Below are 23,148 nucleotides of genomic sequence, written 5' to 3' on the forward strand. Positions count from 1 at the left end.
TGTATATATTTATTTTGGTACAAATTTTCACATGTATGAATTTGTGTATAATCATCATAGTTAAGATTCCAAACATAGCTACTTTCCTCATTCCTAATCCCATGCTGCACTAAACTGTTCTCTGTCTCTAAAATTTTGTCATTCAAGAAAGCAATATAAATGGGATCATGTAACATGCCATTTTTTGAGACTGGCTTTTATTCACTCAACATAATTCTCTCTAGACTCATCCAAGTGGTTGCATATTTCAGAAGTTTGTTCCTTTTTATTGCTGAGTAGTATTCTATGTGGCATCTCCATAGAGATGTCACAGTTTATAATTTCATCTGCTAAAGAACATTTGTGTTTTCTAGTTTATGACTGTAAAAACATGCAGGCTACTATAAATATTCAAATATATGTTTTTGTGTGAAATGTCATGCCTGCTTAGTTTTGTTAAGAAACTACTTCCCAGGGCTGGGAATATGGCCTAGTGGCAAGAGTGCTTGCCTCCTATACATGAAGCGCTGGGTTCAATTCCCCAGCACCACATATACAAAAAATAGCCAGAAGTGGCGCTGTGGCTCAAGTGGCAGAGTGCTAGCCTTGGCAAAAAAAAAAAAGAAGCCAGGGACAGTGCTCAGGCCCTGAGTCTAAGCCCCAGGACTGGCAAAAAATAACAACAAAAAAAAAACTTCTTTCCAGAATGTTTGTATCATTTCATATTCCTGCCAGCTGTGCAAGAAATCTAGGATCTCTACATTCTAGTTTAAAAAAATTCTATACTTTTAATTTTAGCAATGTCCATGTTAATAATAGCTTATTTTGCCTTTGATTAGTGTTTTTCGGATGATCGATCATTGATGTTGGACATTAGATCATGTGCTATTATCTTCTCTATCTTCTTTAGTACAATGTCTGTTTGTTTCTTTTGGCTATTTCTTTCTTTTGGCTATTCTTTTTCCCTCCCCTCTTCTCCTTTTCCCTTTCCCCTCTCCCACATCTCTCCTTCCCCACATCTCTCCTTCCTTCCTTCCTTCCTTTCTTCCTTCCTTCCTTCCTTCCTTCCTTTCCTCCCTCCCTCCTTCCCTCCTTCCTTCCTTCCTTCCTTCCTTTCCTCCCTCCCTCCTTCCCTCCTTCCCTCCTTCACCTCCTTCCCTTTCCTCCCTCCCTCTTTCCATTCCTTCCTTCCTTGGAAATGAAAGATTAAATTTCACTTTGAAGAGATAAAACATGTTCTATTCGAGAAAGGGACATTTAGATGTAGTTCAGTGTTTGTGAATAAACACTGTTTTATATTCGTATTCTTTGCTTTACAAATCCATGTCATAGAAAATAAGATAAACTGCTTGCTGCTTTGTGTTCTGCTTGCCTTGCCTGGTATACTTTTCTTAATCACTAGAAATTTGGTTAATGGAGGATAATTATGAAGTATTAATAGAAAATGATTAGGAAGCTGAAAAGTTTTTCAAGTTTCCTTTTAAAAGTTTAAAAGGACTGGCATGTTACCACTTGAGTGACACTTCCAATCCAATTTTCTTCATATCTTTTCAGAAATAATAATAGCTATGAAGTACTGTGATTTAGTTGTGTAAAAGACCAAACCAAATGAAGAAAAGTGTCAGGAGATTTAGAAAACATATACGTCCATGACATTCAAGTGTAGTATACTTAAAGCATCTCACTTCTTATGCAAATCCACTGTAGTATTTCAGGAGAAAAGTCATTTAGCATGCTTGGCATCCACTATTGGCCATTGGGAAGCATCTTTTCAGAAGAAAATAATGTTCAGTAACCATCAGCATATCATACAGAACAAATAGCACATTTTTTCAGTTATAGAGTAACATGCAATAAAAATGCAAAGTGCTAACTATAGCTTTTTGCTAATAGTGCCTTTGAGGTTTAAACTTCATTAGAATAGCAACATCTTTATTTAAAAAAAAAGAGGAAAGTGGGATCTGGTTCTAAGCAGTATTATGTGGGGAAACTGTAAATGTCCCAATTACAAATGGCTTACCTATATTTGTTAGATCCTCTTTACTTAATATTGTTATTGATGGTAACCATGAGAAAGATACCTAAAAGATATGTTAATGATTCTAATTGAAAAAATAAGTGTGAATAAAAGATATAAACAAAGTTTAGTACTGAAATAATAGGTTACAAATAAAATCAAGTAGTAAAAGACAATTGTGAGAAGAATAGGATGTTACATGTCTGGTTGTGTTAAAGGTCAAACCAAATGGGGAAAAATGTCAGAAAATTTAAAAAACTTATATATTCCTGTGATGCACTCAAGTATACTTGACAAATTTCAGTTCTTATGTAAATATACTGCATTATTTCAGGGAAAATTAGAAAGAGAAACACTTATTGGTTAGACCAAGTACATAAAATATTAAAAACATTTCTTATGCATAGTATACTTACTTGAATGTTAGCCAGTGAGAATTGTACTTTTAGACAAGAAAATAAATAGATTTTAAAATTTTGTGTATGAGCTAGTCTCTGAAGGCCTTCTTAAAAATCTATATATTCCTAGTGATCATTTTCACTTGGGTTTACTATACTAATGAAAGAATAGTATACCAATGCAAATCAAAATTTACAGGCTCATGGATAATAGATACAATAAGATGAATTAGTAGAATGTGAATTATTTAACTTGTTTAAGGGAATGATAACAGATGAGATTCAAGGAAATAAAGTTATTTCCCTAAGGTGTCTAGAATTAATTTACATTGCAAGGCTAAGAGGGATGCTGATTGATCTTTCTAGGAAGTACTAGGAGAAGAAAATCTTTTTGTTGAAGTTGCTTTATTAAGTGACATCACAAAGTCTTAAGCAATATAATTAATGACTTTTTCATATTGATTGGAAAAGCAGTGTCATTTATGAGTATTTGAAAGATGAATGGCTTGTGAAATATTACAGTTTATGCTGAAAGATTGTGACAGTTCTCTATATATGCATTTGGGGCTGAGAATATGGCCTAGTGGCAAGAGGGCTCGCCTCCTATACATGAAGCACTGGGTTTGATTCCCCAGCACCACATATATAGAAAACGGCCAGAAGTGGCGCTGTGGCTCAAGTGGCAGAGTGCTAGCCTTGAGCAAAATAAGCCAGGGACATTGCTCAGACCCTGAGTCTAAGCCCCAGAACTGGCAAAAATAAAAACTAAAAAAAATCTATATTTGCATTTGTTACTGAGACTTTCAACAATGGGCAAGGGGGGTTTCTTGGGCTAATATATAAACTCTACTGCAGACTTGATGTTTACAGAAAACAAGTTTTAACATTTTAAAATAATCTTGTCAACAATTTCAGTGTTGTATGCATAAGGGCTGTGTTTTAAGAGGCCTGAACAAAATCTCTACTGTTTGATGTCCTGTGAATGCCCCTCCTATCAAAGAATGCATCATTCTCAGAGAATACTAGTGCACTAACTCATTTAAATTGCAGGCCCAGATGCTGTCATTTTTCCCCCAAAGGACAGTTTCCTATTTCAATTTGGTATTTCTCAGAAAAATAGAGTAGCACCATTAGTTTTTTATTGTAAAAATGAGTAGATTGTGGGGCTGGGGATATAGCCTAGTGGCAAGAGTGCCTGCCTCGGATACACGAGGCCCTAGGTTCGATTCCCCAGCACCACATATACAGAAAACGGCCAGAAGCGGCGCTGTGGTTCAAGTGGCAGAGTGCTAGCCTTGAGCGGGAAGAAGCCAGGGACAGTGCTCAGGCCCTGAGTCCAAGGCCCAGGACTGGCCAAAAAAAAAAAAAAATGAGTAGATTGTTATTTTATACTTATTCCTTTTATTTTTTAATTATCATAACTTTTTTTTTTCTTTTTGGCCAGTCCTGGGCCTTGGACTCAGGGCCTGAGCACTGTCCCTGGCTTCTTTTTGCTCAAGGCTAGCACTCTGCCACCTGAGCCACAGTGCCCCTTCTGGCCTTTTCCCATATATGTGGTGCTGGGGAATCGAACCTAGAGCTTCATGTGTAGGAGGCAAGCACTCTTGCCACTAGGCCATATTCCCAGCCCCTATCATAACTTTTGTTGTAATTAAATGTATATTTCAGTACAGTAGGAAAGTGAGACTTTAATTTTTCAATTACTCAGTTAAAAAGAATTGTCATTATAACTTTTTACGTATAGTGTGTGTGTATGTGTGTGTATATGAGAGAGAGAGAGAGAGAGAGAGAGAGAGAGAGAGAGAGAGAGAGAGAGAGAGAGATGAGAAGAGCTAGACCCTGGTGGCTCACACCAGTAGTCTTGCTGATCAGGAGGCTAAGATCTGAGGATCTTGGTTGACACCTAGGTAGCAAAGGCCATGAAACTTTTTTTTTTTTGCCAGTCCTGGGGCTTGGACTCAGCCAACTGTCCCTGGCTTCTTTTTGCTCAAGGCTAGCACTCTGCCACTTGAGCCACAGAGCCACTTCTGGCCAGTTTCTATATATGTGGTACTGAGGAATCGAACCCACGGCTTCATGTATAAGAGGCAAGCACTCTTGCCACTAGGCCATATTCCCAGCCCCTCCATGAACTCTTATCCCCAATAAACCTTGGAGCTATGGCTTAAGTTGTTGAGCAGTAACCTGGAGCAAAAAGTTCAGGTACAGCACTCAGGCCCTGAGTTCAAGTCCCAGGATTGGCACACCAAAAATTTGTCTCTAGTAAAAATATTTTAAGATTAACATTGATATGCTCTAAATAATGGTATGAAAATATAAATCAAAATGAATTATTTTAAAGAAAAATTAAACCTATATGTTCTAAGTTGGAACATTTTTCTGCCCTGTATTATAATTCAGCACTGTGTCCTGTGTAGGTCTTTTTAAAATCACATACATGTTTTGTTACCAAAGTGAGGAAGACTGGTTTATAAGAGCAAATTAAAAATGAAAGCTGAGTATCTCTAAAGAATTCAGCACACCTTTGCAAGAAACTCCTTCATAAAATCATAGCTATCAGCTGTAATTTTTTTTTATTTGACAAGGTTTTCTTTACTCATTTTTGTATTTCAGAGTAAGTGAAGAAAAGGAAGTGACAGAAGAACGACTGAAAGCTGAGCAGGAGTCATTCGAAAAGAAGATCAGGCAGTTGGAAGAACAGAATGAACTGATCATCAAAGAAAGGGAAGATATCCTTTTTACAAGTCCTCTTTTTTAACATGCAGGAAGTTTGACTTTTCTGTGAAGAAAATAAAACTCTAGAGAAATAATCGTTCTAATTTATAACAGGGTATAAATCTGCATGTGCTGCCATTTCTAGGCAATCAGAAAGATACTTAACAGCATGTGCTGTTGCTTCCTTTGTGCTTGATAAGGCCACCCAGCTGTTCTGCTGCTGTTATTATGCTGTGAAGCACATATTTGTCAACTAAAAAAGACAATAAGAAATTTGGGCATTAAAATGTAGAGTTGGAACCTTATTAAATTCTGTTCCATACTGTAATTGAGCCTGAACCTCCTTGTAGTTGGTATTCTTCCTAGCCAAAGCTTTGATACTTCCAAGGAATTCTCTGAAATCATAAAAAATTTAAATTATACTTGTATGTGTGTTATAATTGGTAAATGTTTACATTGTAGCATACGAAACTACCAAACTCTATTCATGAAGCAAAAAACTATGGGGTTTAAAACTACAGAGGGGAGTGTGTGTGTGTGTGTGTGTGTGTGTGTGTGTGTGTGTGTGTTTCAGATAGTACAATGCAAGACAATAAAGTAAAAACAGATACTTTAACTTAAAAGTTGTGCTTCAAGGGATATGTGAGTTAAAATAGTGACATCTTTATTTGTACAAAGGGATTTTAATTCAACATGTAAATTTATGGGTATAGGCCATCTTGATCGATGTCACCCATTGTTCTCCCTCATCTCTCCCAGTCCCACCTATTCCCTGAAGTTCTCTGGTTCCATGATGTTTTTGTTTTTGTTTTTAATAGGTTGAATTATTTAGCTTTGTGTGTTTTATTCAGTGGTTTTAATTTATAATTTATTCTCCCGAAGTTAGGGAGATAAGTCTGCCAGCTAACCTAGTGTGTACATGAATGTTTGAAAGAACCATTGTCCTTATTGGATGTATTATCATTAAATTTATAATAAATTCTTAAAAATTCTACAAGTGACAAAAAAGGGTCATATATTGACATGCCTTTGTGCAAACTATACTAGAGAAATGAAAGCATAAAAATTAGGTTGAAAAACACAGGACTACATCCATTTAAAAAGATGAGTTCTGAACTTCTAGTTTTCAAATAATGTGATAAAATTACTGTATTGCAATTCTCAGATTTGATTTGCTGATTTGAACATTGATAAGGCTTATTAATGCCAGAGTTATAAAGAAGTCGTTTTAGACGTCTTTCCTTTTATATCTGTGGAATTTAAATAATCATCTCTGGTCTTTTCTTGGCTTACTTTGACTTCATTGCCCCTAGGGAGTTGGCCCACAGGCCAGCCCCTGTTCTTCCTTCTCTTTTCTTACTAGGAATTCATTTTGAAGAAATGGTAGATTAGGAATCTCTGAATTTTTGTTAGCAAAATTCTAGAAGGCCTTTAGTTTTTCCTCACATAGTAAGGTCTCTGAAGATAGCCCTTGGTTATTGATTTTGATGGATTTAAGGTTTAAGTGCTGGCATCTTTACAATTCTACTACTTTAGTTGGTTTCAGTTCTAAGCAACTCATTTGCAGTAAGACAGAAAGAATGAGAGGTTCTAGTAATTATGAATTTTCTCCTTAAAAAAAAACAACACAGGAAAACCTCATTGCATTCCTTAATTCCCACTTACTAGACTATTATTGTTTATTGTCCTACACCATGCTACATTGCTATATACTGTGTTGGTTTAGATACTTTAGAAAGCCTGGCAACAATTACAGTGGGTTATTGATTATCTGCTGATATACTTAAGAAACTTGTGTAGCTATTTGGAAAAGTTGATTCTAATTTTAGCCAACCATGGTACTTAGCACTGTCCAAGGGAAAATGAATGCTGTTCTCAGTGCTGAAGCAGTTCAGCATAGCTGTGAATGATTTGTTCTGGCAGGCATAGTGTTAAGATATGTTGAATAATTCTAGTGGCCCAATTTTTTATGATTCCCCCTGGATTTAGCTCATAGATCAACGTAATACTTCTGTGAGTAAAATCCTGTAGAGTGGCAGCTGAATCTAGTCATACCCTTGTATTGTCTGTCATTGCCTTTGTGCTCTAGCTGCAACAAAGACCTCATAGTTCTCCTCCCCTAAACATTTATTCTTTAGCCCTTTGCAGAACAAGTTTTCTGATCCTTGATCTCTGTTTTAGATTTAAAAAATAAAAGGAAAAGGAATGTAAATTAAGTAAATGTAAATAAAGTAAAGACTCATGGCATAGCTAGGCCTGATTTACATTTGATGAGAAGAGTATTGGCTTGAGCATATATTCTTTTTGAATGAAATTTGAGGTGAATGATAGAGTATTCAAAACTTAAAAGAGGTATGTTAGTATAATTGTTTTCATATATTTTAAATCACAAATAAGTAGTGAGTGTAAAAATTGTCAAAGAAAGTAATGAAAAAGTGATTTGAACAATTATTTCCATGGTTTCTAGTTTGAGTAGATTGCCCAGATACAAATCTCGGTTAACCGAATAAACCTGTCAAAGGTTAATATAGATGATTTTACAGTACATAAAACTCTATAAAACTTAGAAACATAAAATGAGGTTGTAATTTAAAACAATATAATTTTAACTACAGATACATTTACCTATTGTACATGAGTGATTCAGACACTTTCATATATATATGAAATCAGATAATTTAAGTTCAGTTCATTTTAAATTCTGCTTCACTGTGAGGATCTGTACCCATGAATTGTAATCTTTGTCATTTTTAAAGATATATCAAATTTATGAGAATTTTGTTTTTACAAGTTCTAATAATATCCCTTGATCACCTACACAAACACATATGGATGTCTGAGTGAAATATAAGACATCTTACATTTGAATTAGATCAGGCTTTTGAAGGATTACTTCTTAGAGGAAATTGAGAATTTATTAAAGCAACATTTTTAAATAATTTTCAATCAGTGAACAAAAAAAGGTTATTTCTTAAAACCATTACCATTTAAATGAATATGCCATATACAAAGCTAAACAGTGTGATAAACCTAGGGCATAAATGAGTATGAAAAGTGAGAGGGAGGGCTGGGGATATAGCCTAGTGGCAAGAGTGCCTGCCTCGGATACACGAGGCCCTAGGTTCGATTCCCCAGCACCACATATACAGAAAATGGCCAGAAGCGGCGCTGTGGCTCAAGTGGCAGAGTGCCTTGAGCGGGAAGAAGCCAGGGACAGTGCTCAGGCCCTGAGTCCAAGGCCCAGGACTGGCCAAAAAAAAAAAGTGAGAGGGAAATCTGAAACTCATAAGAATATGATGTCAAATACCATAATTCTGAAGCATATAGTTGTATAAGATAAAATGTAGCAACTAGAAAAATTAGTATTTGAACTAGTTGTTAATCCATAACTACATAATTCATATCAATGGTAGTATCAAACGTTTGCAGAAGGAAAGTAGTCTAATGTTTGCCGTTCACTGTTAATCAGCTTAGTAAGGAACATGTCAAGAGAAAGCATAGTAGGCTCAGTCCCATTTTGTATTACTTTCTTTCTGACTCCTTGGAAAAGTTATTAAACTTCTCTGAGTCTTTTTTTTGAGTCTCTTTAATTTTTTGTTTAATTTTATTTTATTTTATTGTAAAGGTGATATATACAGTGGTCACAATTACGTTAGTAAGGTAATCAGTACATTTCTTGGTGAACAGTTACTCCCTCCCTTGTTTTCTCCCACTCCCCCCCCCCCCGCCACCACTGATTGCACATATACCCATCCCCAAGTTGTAAAGTTAATTTCCAACATAGTGTCAGTGAGTATCACTGTGAATATCACCTTTGTTCTTTAGCTCACCATTTGGTTACTCCCCCTTTCTTCCCCAAATCAGATAAATGCATATGAAAGGCACAGTGTATCAAAAATAGTGACAAAAGGAGATAAACCAAAGAGGGGGGAAAAACGAAACAAAAAAGAAATAACTTCACACAGTACATTAAAAAACAAAACCCACTTGTTTCCATAGCTTGGAGTTCATTTCGATTATCATCATTTTATAAGGTCATATGTGCATAGCTATTGAGCTATTGTGATCCTGTGCTAGGACTATTCTAGACATATACTAATTATTACAAATGAGGGAAACCATGGAGCCTATGTTTCTTTGGGTCTAGACTACGTCATTCACTTAATATGATTTTTTTCCAAGTCTTTTAATTTCCTTATATAGCCAACTAACACTGCCTTCTTGATAGATCTGTTGAAATTTGATTCTTTATATTGTTTGTGTAAAGGAATCTAGCAGTATTTTCTAATTAGTATGCATTGAATAAAATATATTTCTCATTTCAGGTACTCCTAATATGGATGAGAGATAAGATGATGAATTCTTTTTTTACTGCTTTTTGTTACTAGGGTTTTGACTATTTTCATTAAGGTTATGCAAATACTTGGGATGCTTAGAGGCCTAATAGGAGAGTGAAACCGACCTGTTCTCTATTTTATCATCTAGGCTTTATGGAAGTGGGGAAACCTATCTATCACTTGGTACTCATTGATTAATTGTGAAAATTTTAAGTGTTTCTTGTTGTATGGTTGTTGTTGTTGTTGTTGTTGTTCTTGTAGTGCTGAATATAAAACTTAAGTTTTAACCCTGTCTCCTGAAAACCATGTTGATGGAGATTTTTCCATATATCTTTGGTTGTGACTTGGTAGATTGAAGAGGTGTAAAGGTCCTTGATGCTCACATCTTTGAACCCATTCAGGGCTGGTCATTTTAGAAACCTTCCTCTAAGAAGAAAGAATTTTAAAGAAACTAACCTTAATTTTTCTTGAGGAATGTTTTAGAAGGAACCAAAGGCCTCAGCATATCTTTACTAAAAAGCAGACTAGTGAAAATTGACATGAATTTTACCAATATAAAATGCAATAATTGATTCTGAATAATAGTAATACTTGAGCAATACTCAAAGCTTTCTATTTAGCTATATAGCTCATTTCTGCTATTAGAGCCAGACTACAACAATCTGCACCATGCAGTAAATTGTTCACCTGAGTAGAAACCATGGTGGAGGATGGATATAGAAGTATGGGAGGGAGGGGTAACCGTAGAATAGGTTTCATATAAGGACTTAAGTTTCAAGCAGAGAGGTAAGTCTTTCCTTTATAATTAACCTTACAAATCTTTCACAAAAGAGAACTGGACATTTGCAGTCTTTTTTAGAGTTACAGTGGTTCACACCTGCAATTCTAAATACTTAGTAAGATGAGATCAGGAGGATTGTAGTTCTAGGCCAGCCTGGGCAAACGTTTTTGAGACTTCCATTTCAACAGAAGAGGTGAGTGTCTAACATACCAGCTACAGCAAAGAGCATAAAATAGGCTCATGATCCAGGCATGGGCCTGGGCAAAAAACTCCTTATCTGAAAATTATTAGCCCCCCAAAAGGCTCACTGGTAAAACACCTGACTGCGAAGTGCAGGGCCCTACGTTTAAACCCTTAGTACTCATTTTTTTAAAAGTAAACTTAAAATGAAGAATATAGGTAGAAGAAGTAATAAGGAAGAGAAGAGGGCATTTTGGTGTCTGTCAGGGTGTTATATGTATTAAAGTATGTTGCCAACTATCAGCTTTGATGAATTTTGGCATTTTTGTTTATTTGATTTTTACAGTACTCACTAATGAACCCAGGGTCCCATGCTTTTTAAACAACTACAGTACCTCTTGTAATATTTCCTAGAACTTTGACCTTTTGTTTTAAATGAATTTTAGATTTTTTTTTTGTCAGTCATGGGGTTTGAACTCAGGGCCTGGACATGGTCACTGAACATTTTCACTCACGTTTAGCACTTACCACTTTGAGCCACAACACTACTTCCTGTTTTCTGGTGGTTAATTGGAGATGAGTCTCATGGACTTTCCTTCCTGGGCTGCCTTCCAAACCCGATCCTTAGATCTCAGCCTCCTAAATAGCTAGGATTACAGGAGCTACTGTCGCCTGACTAAATTTTAGATTTTATGTTCACAAATTGAATTATCTAGTCTACTTGAATAAAACCACTTTATTCCATTTAACAAGCCTTAGAATATATTATTTTGCTAATCTATTAATTGTCTTAATTATACTGAAGGAGCTATATTGCTTTAAGCTATTTCATTTTATCTATGGTTCTATACAAGTTTAGTATATTTTGAATATTTGTATCATATGCAATACAATATTTATATTAAAGTATACAATATATTTTTATTAAAATATGTAATTGTATATTTTCCTAGAATATCACATAGAATTAACAGATTAAATAGTTTTATTTACATTTCAGATAAATAAGAATGCTTTTCTTTCTTTTTTTTTCTTTGCCAGTCCTGGGCCTTGGACTCAGGGCCTGAGCACTGTCCCTGGCTTCTTTTTGCTCAAGGCTAGCACTCTGTCACTTGAGCCACAGCGCCACTTCTGGCCATTTTCTATATATGTGGTGCTGGGGAATCGAACCCAGGGTTTCATGTATGCGAGGCAAGCACTCTTTCCACTTAGGCCATATCCCCAGCCCCAAGAATGCTTAAAAATTAGTAGTAGTAGTAACTTTTGTTGTTTCTAAACCATCCGTAAGATTATATATGTTCTGATAAATATGTTGCCAGGAGCTGGTAGCTCACGCCTATAATTCTCACTACTCAGGAGGCTGAGACCTGAGGGTGTTGTTTTGAAGCCAACCCAGGCAGGAAAGTTCATGAGATTCTTGTCTCCAATTAACTACAAAAATTTTGAAGTGGATTTATTGTTCAAGTGGTAGAATGCTAGCCTTGAGCAGAAATTGCTAAGACCATGCCCAGGCCCTGAACTCAAGCCCCAGTATCAGCACAGGAAAAAAAAAATAGGTGTTAATGCGAATCACAGGGAGTAACTGATGCAAAACATTTGAGAAAAATTAAAAAAATATATAATTTTATTGAGTCTTTGGGGTGGTAATCTTCCCCCCCCCCCCACCCTTTGGTCTGTCTCTGGGCTTGGGCACTGTCCCTGAGCTCTTCAGCTCAAGGTTAGATCTCTACCACTTGAGCCACAGTACCACTTCTGGTTTTCTGGTGGTTAATTAGACTGAATAGGAACCTTATGGACTTTCCTGCCTGGGCTGACTTTGAACCATGATCCTCAGATTGCATCCTCTTGAGTAGCTAGGATTACAAGTGCGAGCCACTGGCACTAGGCCTGAATGTTAATCTTTTCTCAAAATTATTTTTAGATACTTGTACAAAGGAGTTTCATTTCCACATGTCAGTTTATGAGTACAGTGCATCTTATCAATATCATTCTCCCCTTTTTCTCCCAACACCACCCATCAATATTAAGTTAATCATTTTTGGCTTTCAAAATACCTTTAATCAAGGAATGAGGAGAATTATGATAAAATTTTATAAAATATCCTGGACTCATCTAAATTTATTACTGTTGTTATTTTCAAATAATTATATAACGAATTTCAGTTTAACATGTCAATTTATGTATATATGTGTGCATTTAAAAATTATATTATCTTTAAGTAGTTGTACAAAAGGGCTACCATTCACCACTTCTACCTTCTTATCCCATTGCTAATAATCTCATCAAGCTTGCTAATTCCATTTTCATGTATACATTGAGTATTGTGATTACCCTACATTTATCTATTAATTCATCTCCCTCCTTTTTGGCCTCTACCCTTTCAGTCAAGACATGTTGAGCTTTCTCTACTCATTTCCTTAAGCTATCAGTTGTTCAAAGGAATTATTCATGGACTCTACTTCTGTGTGTACCATACTTCAGTTTGATTATATACAATAATATATTATATATAATATATATTATTTTATGTATAATAATGTGCAAACGGCCCTGTGTGTGTTACATGCATGTTTGTATTTCAAGACTAAAATCCATATATAAGAGAAAACATGAGCTTTTTGTCTTTCTGAGCCTGGCTTACTTTGCTATGATTTTTCTTTCCAAGTCTAACCATTTCTGCAAATGACATAATATTATATTTCCTAGTGGGTGAATAAAATTCCAGTAGCTATGGTTACAGGCATGAGCCATGGGCATTCAGAAATAGCTCTAATTTTTCAGTAAACACATACCCATTATATGTAACAACACCATGTCAGAGATTTACTAAACATTTTACATTTAGTAAGTGTTCTGATGTCTTTCATTTTCTTTTTTCTTTTTTTTTTTTTTTTTGGCCAGTCCTGGGCCTTGGACTCAGGGCCTGAGCACTGTCCCTGGCTTCTTCCCGCTCAAGGCTAGCACTCTGCCACTTGAGCCACAGCGCCGCTTCTGGCCGTTTTCTGTATATGTGGTGCTGGGGAATCGAATCTAGGGCCTCGTGTATCCGAGGCAGGCACTCTTGCCACTAGGCTATATCCCCAGCCCCTCATTTTCTTGAATGCTAGAAAAGAATAGCCAGTTATACATGTTAAAGAAACAAAATAAATTGTAGAAGTTGAAAAAAATAGAGTAAGAACAAAGACAGTTGTACATTTGAATGCTTATGCCGTTAGCATTTCCTTGCTGTTAAGTAACATTTAACCAGAATTTATTTTAATTTTCAGTTTATTTGTAATATCTATTTTTATGAACAAACTGTACAAAGGGGCTTTAATTCCAGGAGTCAAGTTATAAGTTAAATGCATCTTGATCCGTGTTATTTCTTCTGTCATTTGACTCCATCTTTCCCCATCCCATCCCTACCCTTAAGTTCCACAGTTTAATTTTTACATAGTGTTTATTGAATATAATGACTATATTTGCTGAGAGTTCCTCCCTCCATTCATGTGCTGGAATTTGAAGTACTTAAGCTGGGATTTCTAAACATTCAGTATTTTGTAGCCAAATCCAGATTGTGGCCAAGAACAAAATGTAAGGCCTATTTTTAAAAATTTACTCCCTTGGCACACAGAATTCAGAGATATTGTGTAGAACTGAGTGGGATTTATGTATTGTAACAGACAGTATCCTAGCATTGTTATCATCTACACTGTTGCCATTGCCAGTATCTATTCTGTTGCTATTACCACTATTTTTATTTCTTATACCCCTCTAAGAAAGCAGGTCATCTGGCTAAAGATAATGTTTTCTTATTGATGTTAAAATGGTCAATCTTGTTGTAAAATATTTATAATTTTGTAGAAAGATTATTCTTACCATCAAAATACCCTAGGGTTGTAGTATTGGGAGTGCTGTTTTAGTAATAAAGATTATCACATGGATAAGTTCTTAGAAGGCCCCATGATGGTAATATCCCTAGGTTTTGTCTTTAAAGAAAACTGCTGAGAGGCAATAATTTTTTTGTATGTGTCCCATTTTCATTAATGCATGGTAATTGATGGAGTTGCAGTGACTTGTAGCAGTAATGAGTTCTAAACATAATAATGCACTCTTTTCTAATAAGTGAGCACTGCTGGGGTTTAAAAGCATACTAAATCAGTTGCTTTAGTATGAATTTATTAGTTTTTTTCAGCATTAGCTTTAATAGTAGTTATTTACATAAGCGTACATCCCATTAACCGCCATCAGGGCTGGAAAACATGCTGAACTGTTCATATTTTCATATAATTATTGAACATAATGGTTTCATTTGCATTTCTAAACAGTGATGTTTCTGTCAGCCTTGGAAATAGTGTCTTTACGCAGTCCCTATTTCACATCCACTTATTTGACATCGTTAAATTTTATGCTAATGTGTTTCCCTAGAATATCATCAGTAGGACAGATGCTTGTGCTTTAATATACAAATCAGGGATGCTTTTCCATCCTCCAAATGGCAAGAGAAATTTTTTTAAATCTGCACTTTTAGATATAGAGTTCCTCTCCATACAAATAGACTTATGAAATAAAACTTTCAGGGTTAAATGTAATAATTTGATTGTCTTTTCTAAATGCTTTATTATAAATACTGTCTACCTACCTGGGGTTAGTGTTTTTGTGTTGAGTGAGTACATAAGTCTCAGTAAAAATCTTGTTTTTTATGAACATTTACAGTTCTTGTCTGAAATGTGCATCTTGAGATGCAAGTTTTTCAGTGCTTTTGAAAATACTATGTGACAGTGTTCTTTTTATAAAGTATTCCCTTCATTAAAAAAAAATATATTATCCTAGACTCTAAACCTTCTGGGGGAAGCTGTTAAGTTAATGCTCTTGGACATTTTATGCTTTCTGTATGCCTTTAGAAAATGATCAGGGTAAGAGTGTGAGTCACTTGGTGTGAGGGACATGTCAGTTGAAGCAGCAGAACTAATGCTTATCTAAGTATACTATTAGCCTCTGTTTCTCCAGCATTTGTCAGTGCTTTTGTAGGAGGTATCAATCAAATGGCTGGAAATTTTAAACAAGACTAATCAATTAAAGAGTTGTTTTGAGAAGTCAATCTCATTTTGGTAGGGATGGAGAATGGGCATGACGCAAATAACAGTTTTTGGTCTCTGGGGACCTTTTTTTGTGTGTGTGTTTTGACAGCTCAGGGCAGTTTTACTGTTGACTTAGTAGACCTTCAGTGCTAGAGCTGACTCTGCACAGTACAAAACGCAAGGTTGGCAGTCTAGTAAGAAAGAGTAAGAAACAGCTTTGAGAGAAGTTCTTGCCCCAAATTACTTGCTAAAAATATATTACAAGAGATATAGCATAAAACTGATACTGCATAAAAGGATTGTTTAGATAGAAATATTACTTGGCTTAACTGGTCAAGAAGCAACAGATTTTTATAAAGTCTTGTGTCAAGTCTTTATAAAGACTTCATAAAGACTTCCAAGAAAAAACAATATAATAAAGGTTGTAAGGAAACTACAGTATAAAGGTGGAATTCATAACATTTCATTTTGCCCCTAACATTGATTAGACCCTTCTGTCTAGGGAAAATGTAGTCTTCTTTGTCACCAGATTGGTTGCCAGATCAAACATCCTATCTGAAAGTGAAAAAGAAAATTCTGAAAATCTAGCCACACTGGAGGCAATATTTTCAGTTCTTTATAGAACAATTTATAATTGCAGCCCTCAAAGCACTTTTTTAGAGAGGGGCAGGAATAAGGGCAGTTAGCTACAAAGAGAAACATTTCCTGTCACCAAAAACATAAAATCACAATTTATCTTTTTCTCTTGGACATGTTATTCCTTTTCTGGAGAGAAGTGAAGATTGACATTTTCATCAGTCTATTAATATGCTATTAATGTGTATGCCATGAAATTTAATATGTCAACTTACCATAAGCATCTCTGTGATTATAGAACATACTGAGACAAAGAAGGGGTAACTTAAAGTGCTCCATGACTGGTTTCTAATCGTTGACATCAGAGTATAAAACAGTTCTAACTTACATTTTAGAACACCTTTGTATACCTTTGTTTAAGTTGGGAGGAGTTTACATGTTAGGTTATGTGCATTTTCTTTTCTTTTAATACTGGTTCTGGGGTTTGAAGTCTGGGTCTAAGCCCTTTCCCTGAGCGTCTGTTGCTCAAGGCTAGTGCTCTACCACTTGAGCCACAGCTGCACATCTGGCTTTATGGTGATTAATTAGCAATAAGAGTTTCCCAGACTTTCATGCCCCAGCTGGCTTTGAACCATGATCCTCAGATCACAGCCTCTTGAATAGCTAGGATTACAGGCATGAGGCATCAGCACCTGGCTGTGTTTTTTTTTTTTTTATGGCTTAAGGAACTGAATTGCCACTTCCTTTTTAGAGATTATGAGAGTCCTAGAAATAAACCTCAAGCACTAAGATATTTATACTCTTCCTGATCTACAAGGCTGTAGGGACACTGTAAGTTACTGTGTTACATCTAATTAAGGAAACTTTTAATTCAGGTTTTTTTATTTTTCACTGAATAAATTTATTTTTCCGTTGTTAGCAAGGACAGAAATTACTATTACCCTCTAGAGGTATTTGCAAACATGTCTGTTACTCTCCTTCACTCTGTGCTTAGTGCTAGCATTAGAGGACATTGGAGGAACATGTGGACTACTTGATAGTTATTAGTTCATTAAAACATTTTAACCTACTTTTCTAATTTAAAAAGGGATACATAGTGATTGTGGAATATCTTTATGTAATACAGAATATTAATTTGTATTAAATTGTATTTTATTTAAGGTAAAATATAAAGACAAAAATATCCCGGACTGAGAATGTGGCTTAGTGGTAGAGTGCTTGCTTAGAATGCATGAACCCCTGGGTTTGATTCCTCAGTATCACGTACACAGAAAAAGCCAAAAGTGGAGCTGTGACTCAAGTGGTGGAGTACTAGCCTTGAGTAAAAGAAGCTCAAGGACAGTGCCCAGGTCCTGAGTTCAAGCCCCAGGACTGGCAGAATATATGTGTGTGTGTGTGTGTGTGTGTGTGTGTGTGTGTGTGTGTGTGTGTGTCTGTGTTTGTGTCTGTGTGTCTGTGTGTCTGACTGGCTATATATATATATCTTAAACACAACAAAAAATACCCATTGTTTAATAGCATATATTTATAGCATTTTTAATTGTGTTATTGTACTTATAAAACTTCCCTGCTACTGTAGGAAAAGGGAAAGAGAATTGAAAGAGAAATTTAGATTTCATGATATTAGGGAAAATGTTGGAAATGAAAAATTCATCCGTGTTCTCCTAAGCTTGTGATTAGGACTAAGCATGGTAGTATATCACTGTAATTTCAGTACTAGGAAAATGAGATATGAAGATCATGATATTTGAGGGCAGCCTGAGCATTCTAATGTCAGCCTGAGAAGCCCTGGAGGAGGAGGGAGAAGAGGAGGAGGAGTATGCAAACTAACATTCCTAGCATTCCAATTCTTTCCCTGAAAAATGGGAATAAGGGCATATACTTCAATGAGCGTATTGTAAAGATTGAATTAGATAATGCCTATTAAATGCCTTGTGCCTCAACTAAGCTTATTAGAATTACTTTAAAAAAAAAATACTTTCTGGGCTACATTTGGCTCAAGTGGTACAATGCATTACATACCTGGCAAGCACAAGGCCCTAAATATAACCACAAGACTGCTTATTCCCCCCCCCCCCATCACTGACTTAGAAGAAGTAGGCATAGCTAATGTGATTCTTTATTCTTTTGTCCTGTCATCTTCTAGTTTCTTGCTATTCTAGGTATAGCCAAAGGATTTATAATGTGAACATCATTAGATAAACCTGGAAGCTTGCTAGAAATGCATACTCTTAATGTCACACTTTGACTTTACATTTTAACAAGATCCCCTGGTATTCTGTACATTAAAATACCATCTATACTAATTTCTGAAATGAATTTGTTGTAAGAGACATGGGCAGTGGAGAAATAAACTTGCTCTCTTTTTCTAAGTTCTCACTTTGGATAATTACAAGATGAGTAATGTATTTTAGGAATGTGTATTGTGCTATTGTAAGTGGAAAATGTATGGTCCAAAGGTTCTATGTCAATTGCTTCTATTTTTTGGTAGTACTGGAGTTTGAATTTAGAACTTAGAACTTGTCCTACTTGCTTGAGCCATACCCTAGTCAGGTTTTTTGCTGGTTATTTTGGAGATGGTATCCAGTAAGCTTTTCTTCCCAGGGTGGCCTCAAACTTCAATCCCAGATTCCAGCCTTCCGAGTAGCTAATTTAAACGCATGGGCCACACTGGCCTACTTCCCACAAAGATTTTTTTTTATAGCTATGTCTGACCATATTTTTTCAAATTAACTTGGGATACTGTGCATCAGGTGTGAATATATTTACATGTGATTGTAGGACAGAATTTGCAGCTGTGTGAATCCAGAATGTATATTAATTATTACTTGTATATAAACATAAACATTGGTAATTATTTATAATCATACATGTAAATTGAACCATTCCCCATCTTATAAAATACATCATTGTGAAATGAGTCCATAAAATAGTGTAAGTTCATGAATGAATCCCTATTTCAAAAGCCAAATTAGATAGGCTTACAAAAAAAAAAAAAAGTCTTCTTTGGCTTACTTAATAATGACAGAGTAATCCAGAGTTTGTCTGTGGTAGATTTAGTCTCAGCCCTTTGTCTCATTAAAAAACGTTTACTAGAGGCTGGGAATGTGGCTTAGTGGCACAGTGCTTGCCTAGCACTGAGTTCAATTCCTCAGCACCACATAAATAGAAAAAGCCAGAAGTGGTACTGTGACTTAAGTGGTAAAGTGCTATCCTTGAGCAAAAAGAAGCTAGGGGCAGTGCCTAGGCCCTGAGTTAAAGCTTCAGGAATGGCACAAAAAAAAATTTTAAAAAGTTGATTAGCACATACTAGCTACACAGAAGAAAACTCAGTGTTAGGTTTTTGCACAAAATTGCAATGCATTTCAATCAGTTTCACCCTCTCTGTCACTCTTCCTGCCCTCCTTTCCCATTCTGCACAAATTTTCAGCAAGTTTCATTTTCTGTTTTCATAGTTGCAAATGATCTCTTTTTTTCTTTTATTATTATTATTATTATTATAAAGGTGATGTACAAAGTGTTTACAGGTACATAAGTCAGATAATGAGTGCATTACTTTTGGGACAATGTCACTCTTCCCTTGCTCTCTCCCAGTCACTTCTTCTCTGCCATCAAATAATGTATTTTGACAGTAAATGACATCTTGCTCCTTGTTTTGTCCCATTTTTATGTTTAGTTTTCCATATGACTTTGTCATTTTTTATACATGTATTGTTTATTGTTTGATGATCTTTGAGTTCTTAACCTATTACATTAATTTAAAATGTTTTGGTAGTACTTGGGGTTTTAACTTAGGCTCTAATACTTGCAAAGCAAGGGCTCTACCACCTCATGTCCCCAGTCCTTTTGCTTTAATTATTTTTCAGAGAGAATCTGAAGTTTTTCTCCCAGCCAGCCTTAGATTGCAGTCTTCATACTTAGTCCTACCATATAGTTGAGGTCAAAGACATGTACCAGCATACTAGTCTCCTTTGGTGGGATACAGCTCTTGCTAAATTTTTCTGATTGACCTTGAATGGTGCTCTTCCTTAGCTCTACTTCCTGAATAACTGAGATTACAGGTATATGCCTGGGCTTTATTTAATTACCGCTGTGATTAAGCTAAAGTGTTCCCTTGTGCTGTTGGAAGTACTACTCATTTATATTTACCTCTGATACTCTTTTCCTGTTGTATTTTGTTACTTGAATTTTCAGTATATTATTTTGATTCTTGTATTGAAATTTTAGGCCTACCACTTTATGCTATTGTTAAGTGGTTAATCAGAGAACTGTAATGTATCTTTTAAATAATCAAAATCTACTTTGAGCTAATATTGTACTACTTCTTGTTAAAGGAACTTTATAAAAATTCAGAGTAACATTTACACTACACTCTGTGATCCTTAGGTGTTTTCACTTTTTATAAACTATAAAAAAATTTTGGCCTTCATACAAAAACTTAGTAGCTGATAAGAGTCTCATGAATTTTTTTCTACCTAGGCTGGCTTGTAACTTTGGTCTTCATATCTCAGCCTCCTGAACAGCTAGGTTTACAGGAGTTAGCCACCAGCACCTGGCTAGAACTTCCTATATATTAAAAAACAAAACAAAACTCTTTAGTTATGTTGGTAGGACAAAACAGAGGATAAATTATTAAATCAAGAATAACAGTTATCAACAATACAGTTTCTGCAACTATTAAAAGAACAAGTTAGAGCCTGTATAGCAAGTGCAGCCACCAATATTCCAGGAATGGGAGAGGAAAAGATTGATGGGGGCTTTTTGAGCAAATTTAGCTTTATAAACAAACTAATTTACATTAAATAAATAAATTATTTGAGAGAAACAAACTGCCAGAGTTCATTCCAGAAGAAATAGGTTACTTAAATACCTCTATAGCTACTAAAGAAATTGAATTTGTAGTTACAAACGAAAGAGGAGCAAAGAAAGAAGCACTGTGGATAAAGGGACCTATCCCAAAACATAGATAAACAAACAGCATATTTAATCTGGTTTCCTGTAGCTATACATGATAAGTTGATTTAATCAGAATTCAATAAAATAAAAAGTTCACTACCTTAGTCACACTTGTCAATTTGATGTTGCGGATTAACCCAATGTCATGGTAATGTCCAGAACAAATATAGAACATTTACATTATCACAGAAAGTTCTATTGGACAGGGCTGTCATAATGTGTTTGGGAAACTTAAGGAATTTGATTTCATGAGGCTGTAGGTTGCAAGTATGAGCTGAAAGGTACAAAGGCAAATTGGAAGGCAGTAATACTGGAAAGGTAAGCTTAAGTCCCAATAGTTGGATGTCTTCACTAGCAAGGTATATGACTGACTCTATGGGATACCAGCTGAGGAGAGAAGGGGGGGGGGGTGTGAGTGATTGATTTTGGTTATTGAAGGAAAGTAATGGTGAGTTGATGTGATTTGTGTGTGAAATAATCTTTGTGACAACAAGAAATGCATAGCCAGAAAGGGTGAAATCAGTGTTCATGAGTTCAGTATCTAGTAGATCATTAATCCAGATGAGAGAGGTGCTAAGGAATGGGCTAAATCAGAGGCTGTGAGGTGACAAAGGAAGAGACAGATTGGACTGCCAGAGGTAGAATAAGTAGGAAGCTTTGTTGTGGGAGCTAACAGAATCTGAGTGACATATTTTTGGATCAGGCTTGTATAGATGGCATGGAATATATATCGAGAAAGCAAGTGTTAGAAAGAGAAGATAAATTATATCTTAAATTTTGACCATATTAACTTTTGAAGATAGGCCCAATTTAACTGCACCATCAGTATATAGTTGGCCTTTGAAATTTTGAGTTTGGGTGAGAATTTGCAAGAATAAACCTATGAAGAAATAAGTTAGGAATGGACTTCAACATGTTATGAGATGTAGAAACAGATCCTTACATCTATATATATGAGATTACTGGTCCATAGAAGTTAAATAGGAGACCATGTATGCATACATTGGATTTGTTGAATTTGCAGTCATGTTGGAGCTTTAGGAAATGCAGTGTAATCAATCACCAAGTAAATCCAGACCTTCATGTTCAGCGAACTTGTAAAAGATCATTGGGAGTACCAGAACTGATAATGGCTTTCAGTCATACACTGTTAACTTTAGCTTTACTTATAATATGCTATGATGTTTATTTCACAAGGATAATGGTGAGAAAAAGATTTTTTATCTTCAAAGGTTTGGGGGAATTTATAGAATTACGATTACTTCTAGGTGAAATCTATATTTAAAGCAAGGAGATGAGAATGACTTTAAGTAACAGCAGAAGCATAAACACATGTAATGGTAAATACCATTCTTGAGAACTCCTTGAAATATGTGGATATGAGCCAAGAGAGAAGGAGGGCTGAGCTGAGGTGGGGGGAGAAAAATTGAAGGTTTAATTGTATAGACCATTAGTCTGATATCTTCTTAGATCTAGAGTACTCTGAACAAATTTGGAAATGTCCTTCTGTACGGTAGAAACAAATCATTGTTTAAGTTCAGACTAATTACATTAGTTACATTTTGGCCTCCTTGGAAACAAATGGTTCTTTCAGATTATTTCCTTGGCATGACTAATTTTTCAGCTAATTTTAATTTTCATGTAGTTTTCTTCTTTTTCCCTCAATGCCTAAAACTCCTTTGATTTCTTGGGGAAATTCTCTTTTTTTTCCTTTAATTTTGTTACTTTCTGAAGCCTTCACCTTTATACCTTTTGAGTGTAAGTCTTCTAAGTATGAGATTTTCTAGGTAATCACATATCGGTTTACAATGTAAGAAGCTCCTATTCAAAGAAATTCAATTTCTTGTGTTCTAAATTGAAAGACAAATTATTTGCTAAATGAAAAGACATTTATACTTTATCCAAGAATAATAATTTTATTTCAGCATACTTGCTATCATGCTTTCCCTTGTCTCCAATGACATGCTTTTTTTCTTAATTATATTTTATTGTCTTTAAGTAGTTGTACAAAGTAGACACCATTAAACAAATCATCTTATGAATGCAATGCATCTTGATTGATGTCAACCTTTTCATTCTCATCCATCCCTCCTAACTCTACCCCTCAATTCAATTTTCTTACTTTTGTAGGATATGTATTGAATTTTAT

At 35.4% G+C, this 23,148-nt stretch overlaps 1 protein-coding gene across 1 annotated transcript in view; it reads left to right on the plus strand.

Moving 5' to 3' along the window:
• Positions 1-23,148, plus strand: part of Kiaa1328 (KIAA1328 ortholog) — a 189,554-nt gene that overhangs the window by 14,365 nt on the left and 152,041 nt on the right. Inside the window, exon 5 of the mRNA XM_048363542.1 lies at positions 5,008-5,123. Coding sequence (XP_048219499.1) covers positions 5,008-5,123 — 116 coding nt within the window. The remainder of the gene's footprint in view (positions 1-5,007; positions 5,124-23,148) is intronic.

This window comes from Perognathus longimembris, chromosome 15 (genome assembly GCF_023159225.1).
Source record: "Perognathus longimembris pacificus isolate PPM17 chromosome 15, ASM2315922v1, whole genome shotgun sequence".
In the NCBI taxonomy this organism is placed as follows: domain Eukaryota; kingdom Metazoa; phylum Chordata; class Mammalia; order Rodentia; family Heteromyidae; genus Perognathus; species Perognathus longimembris.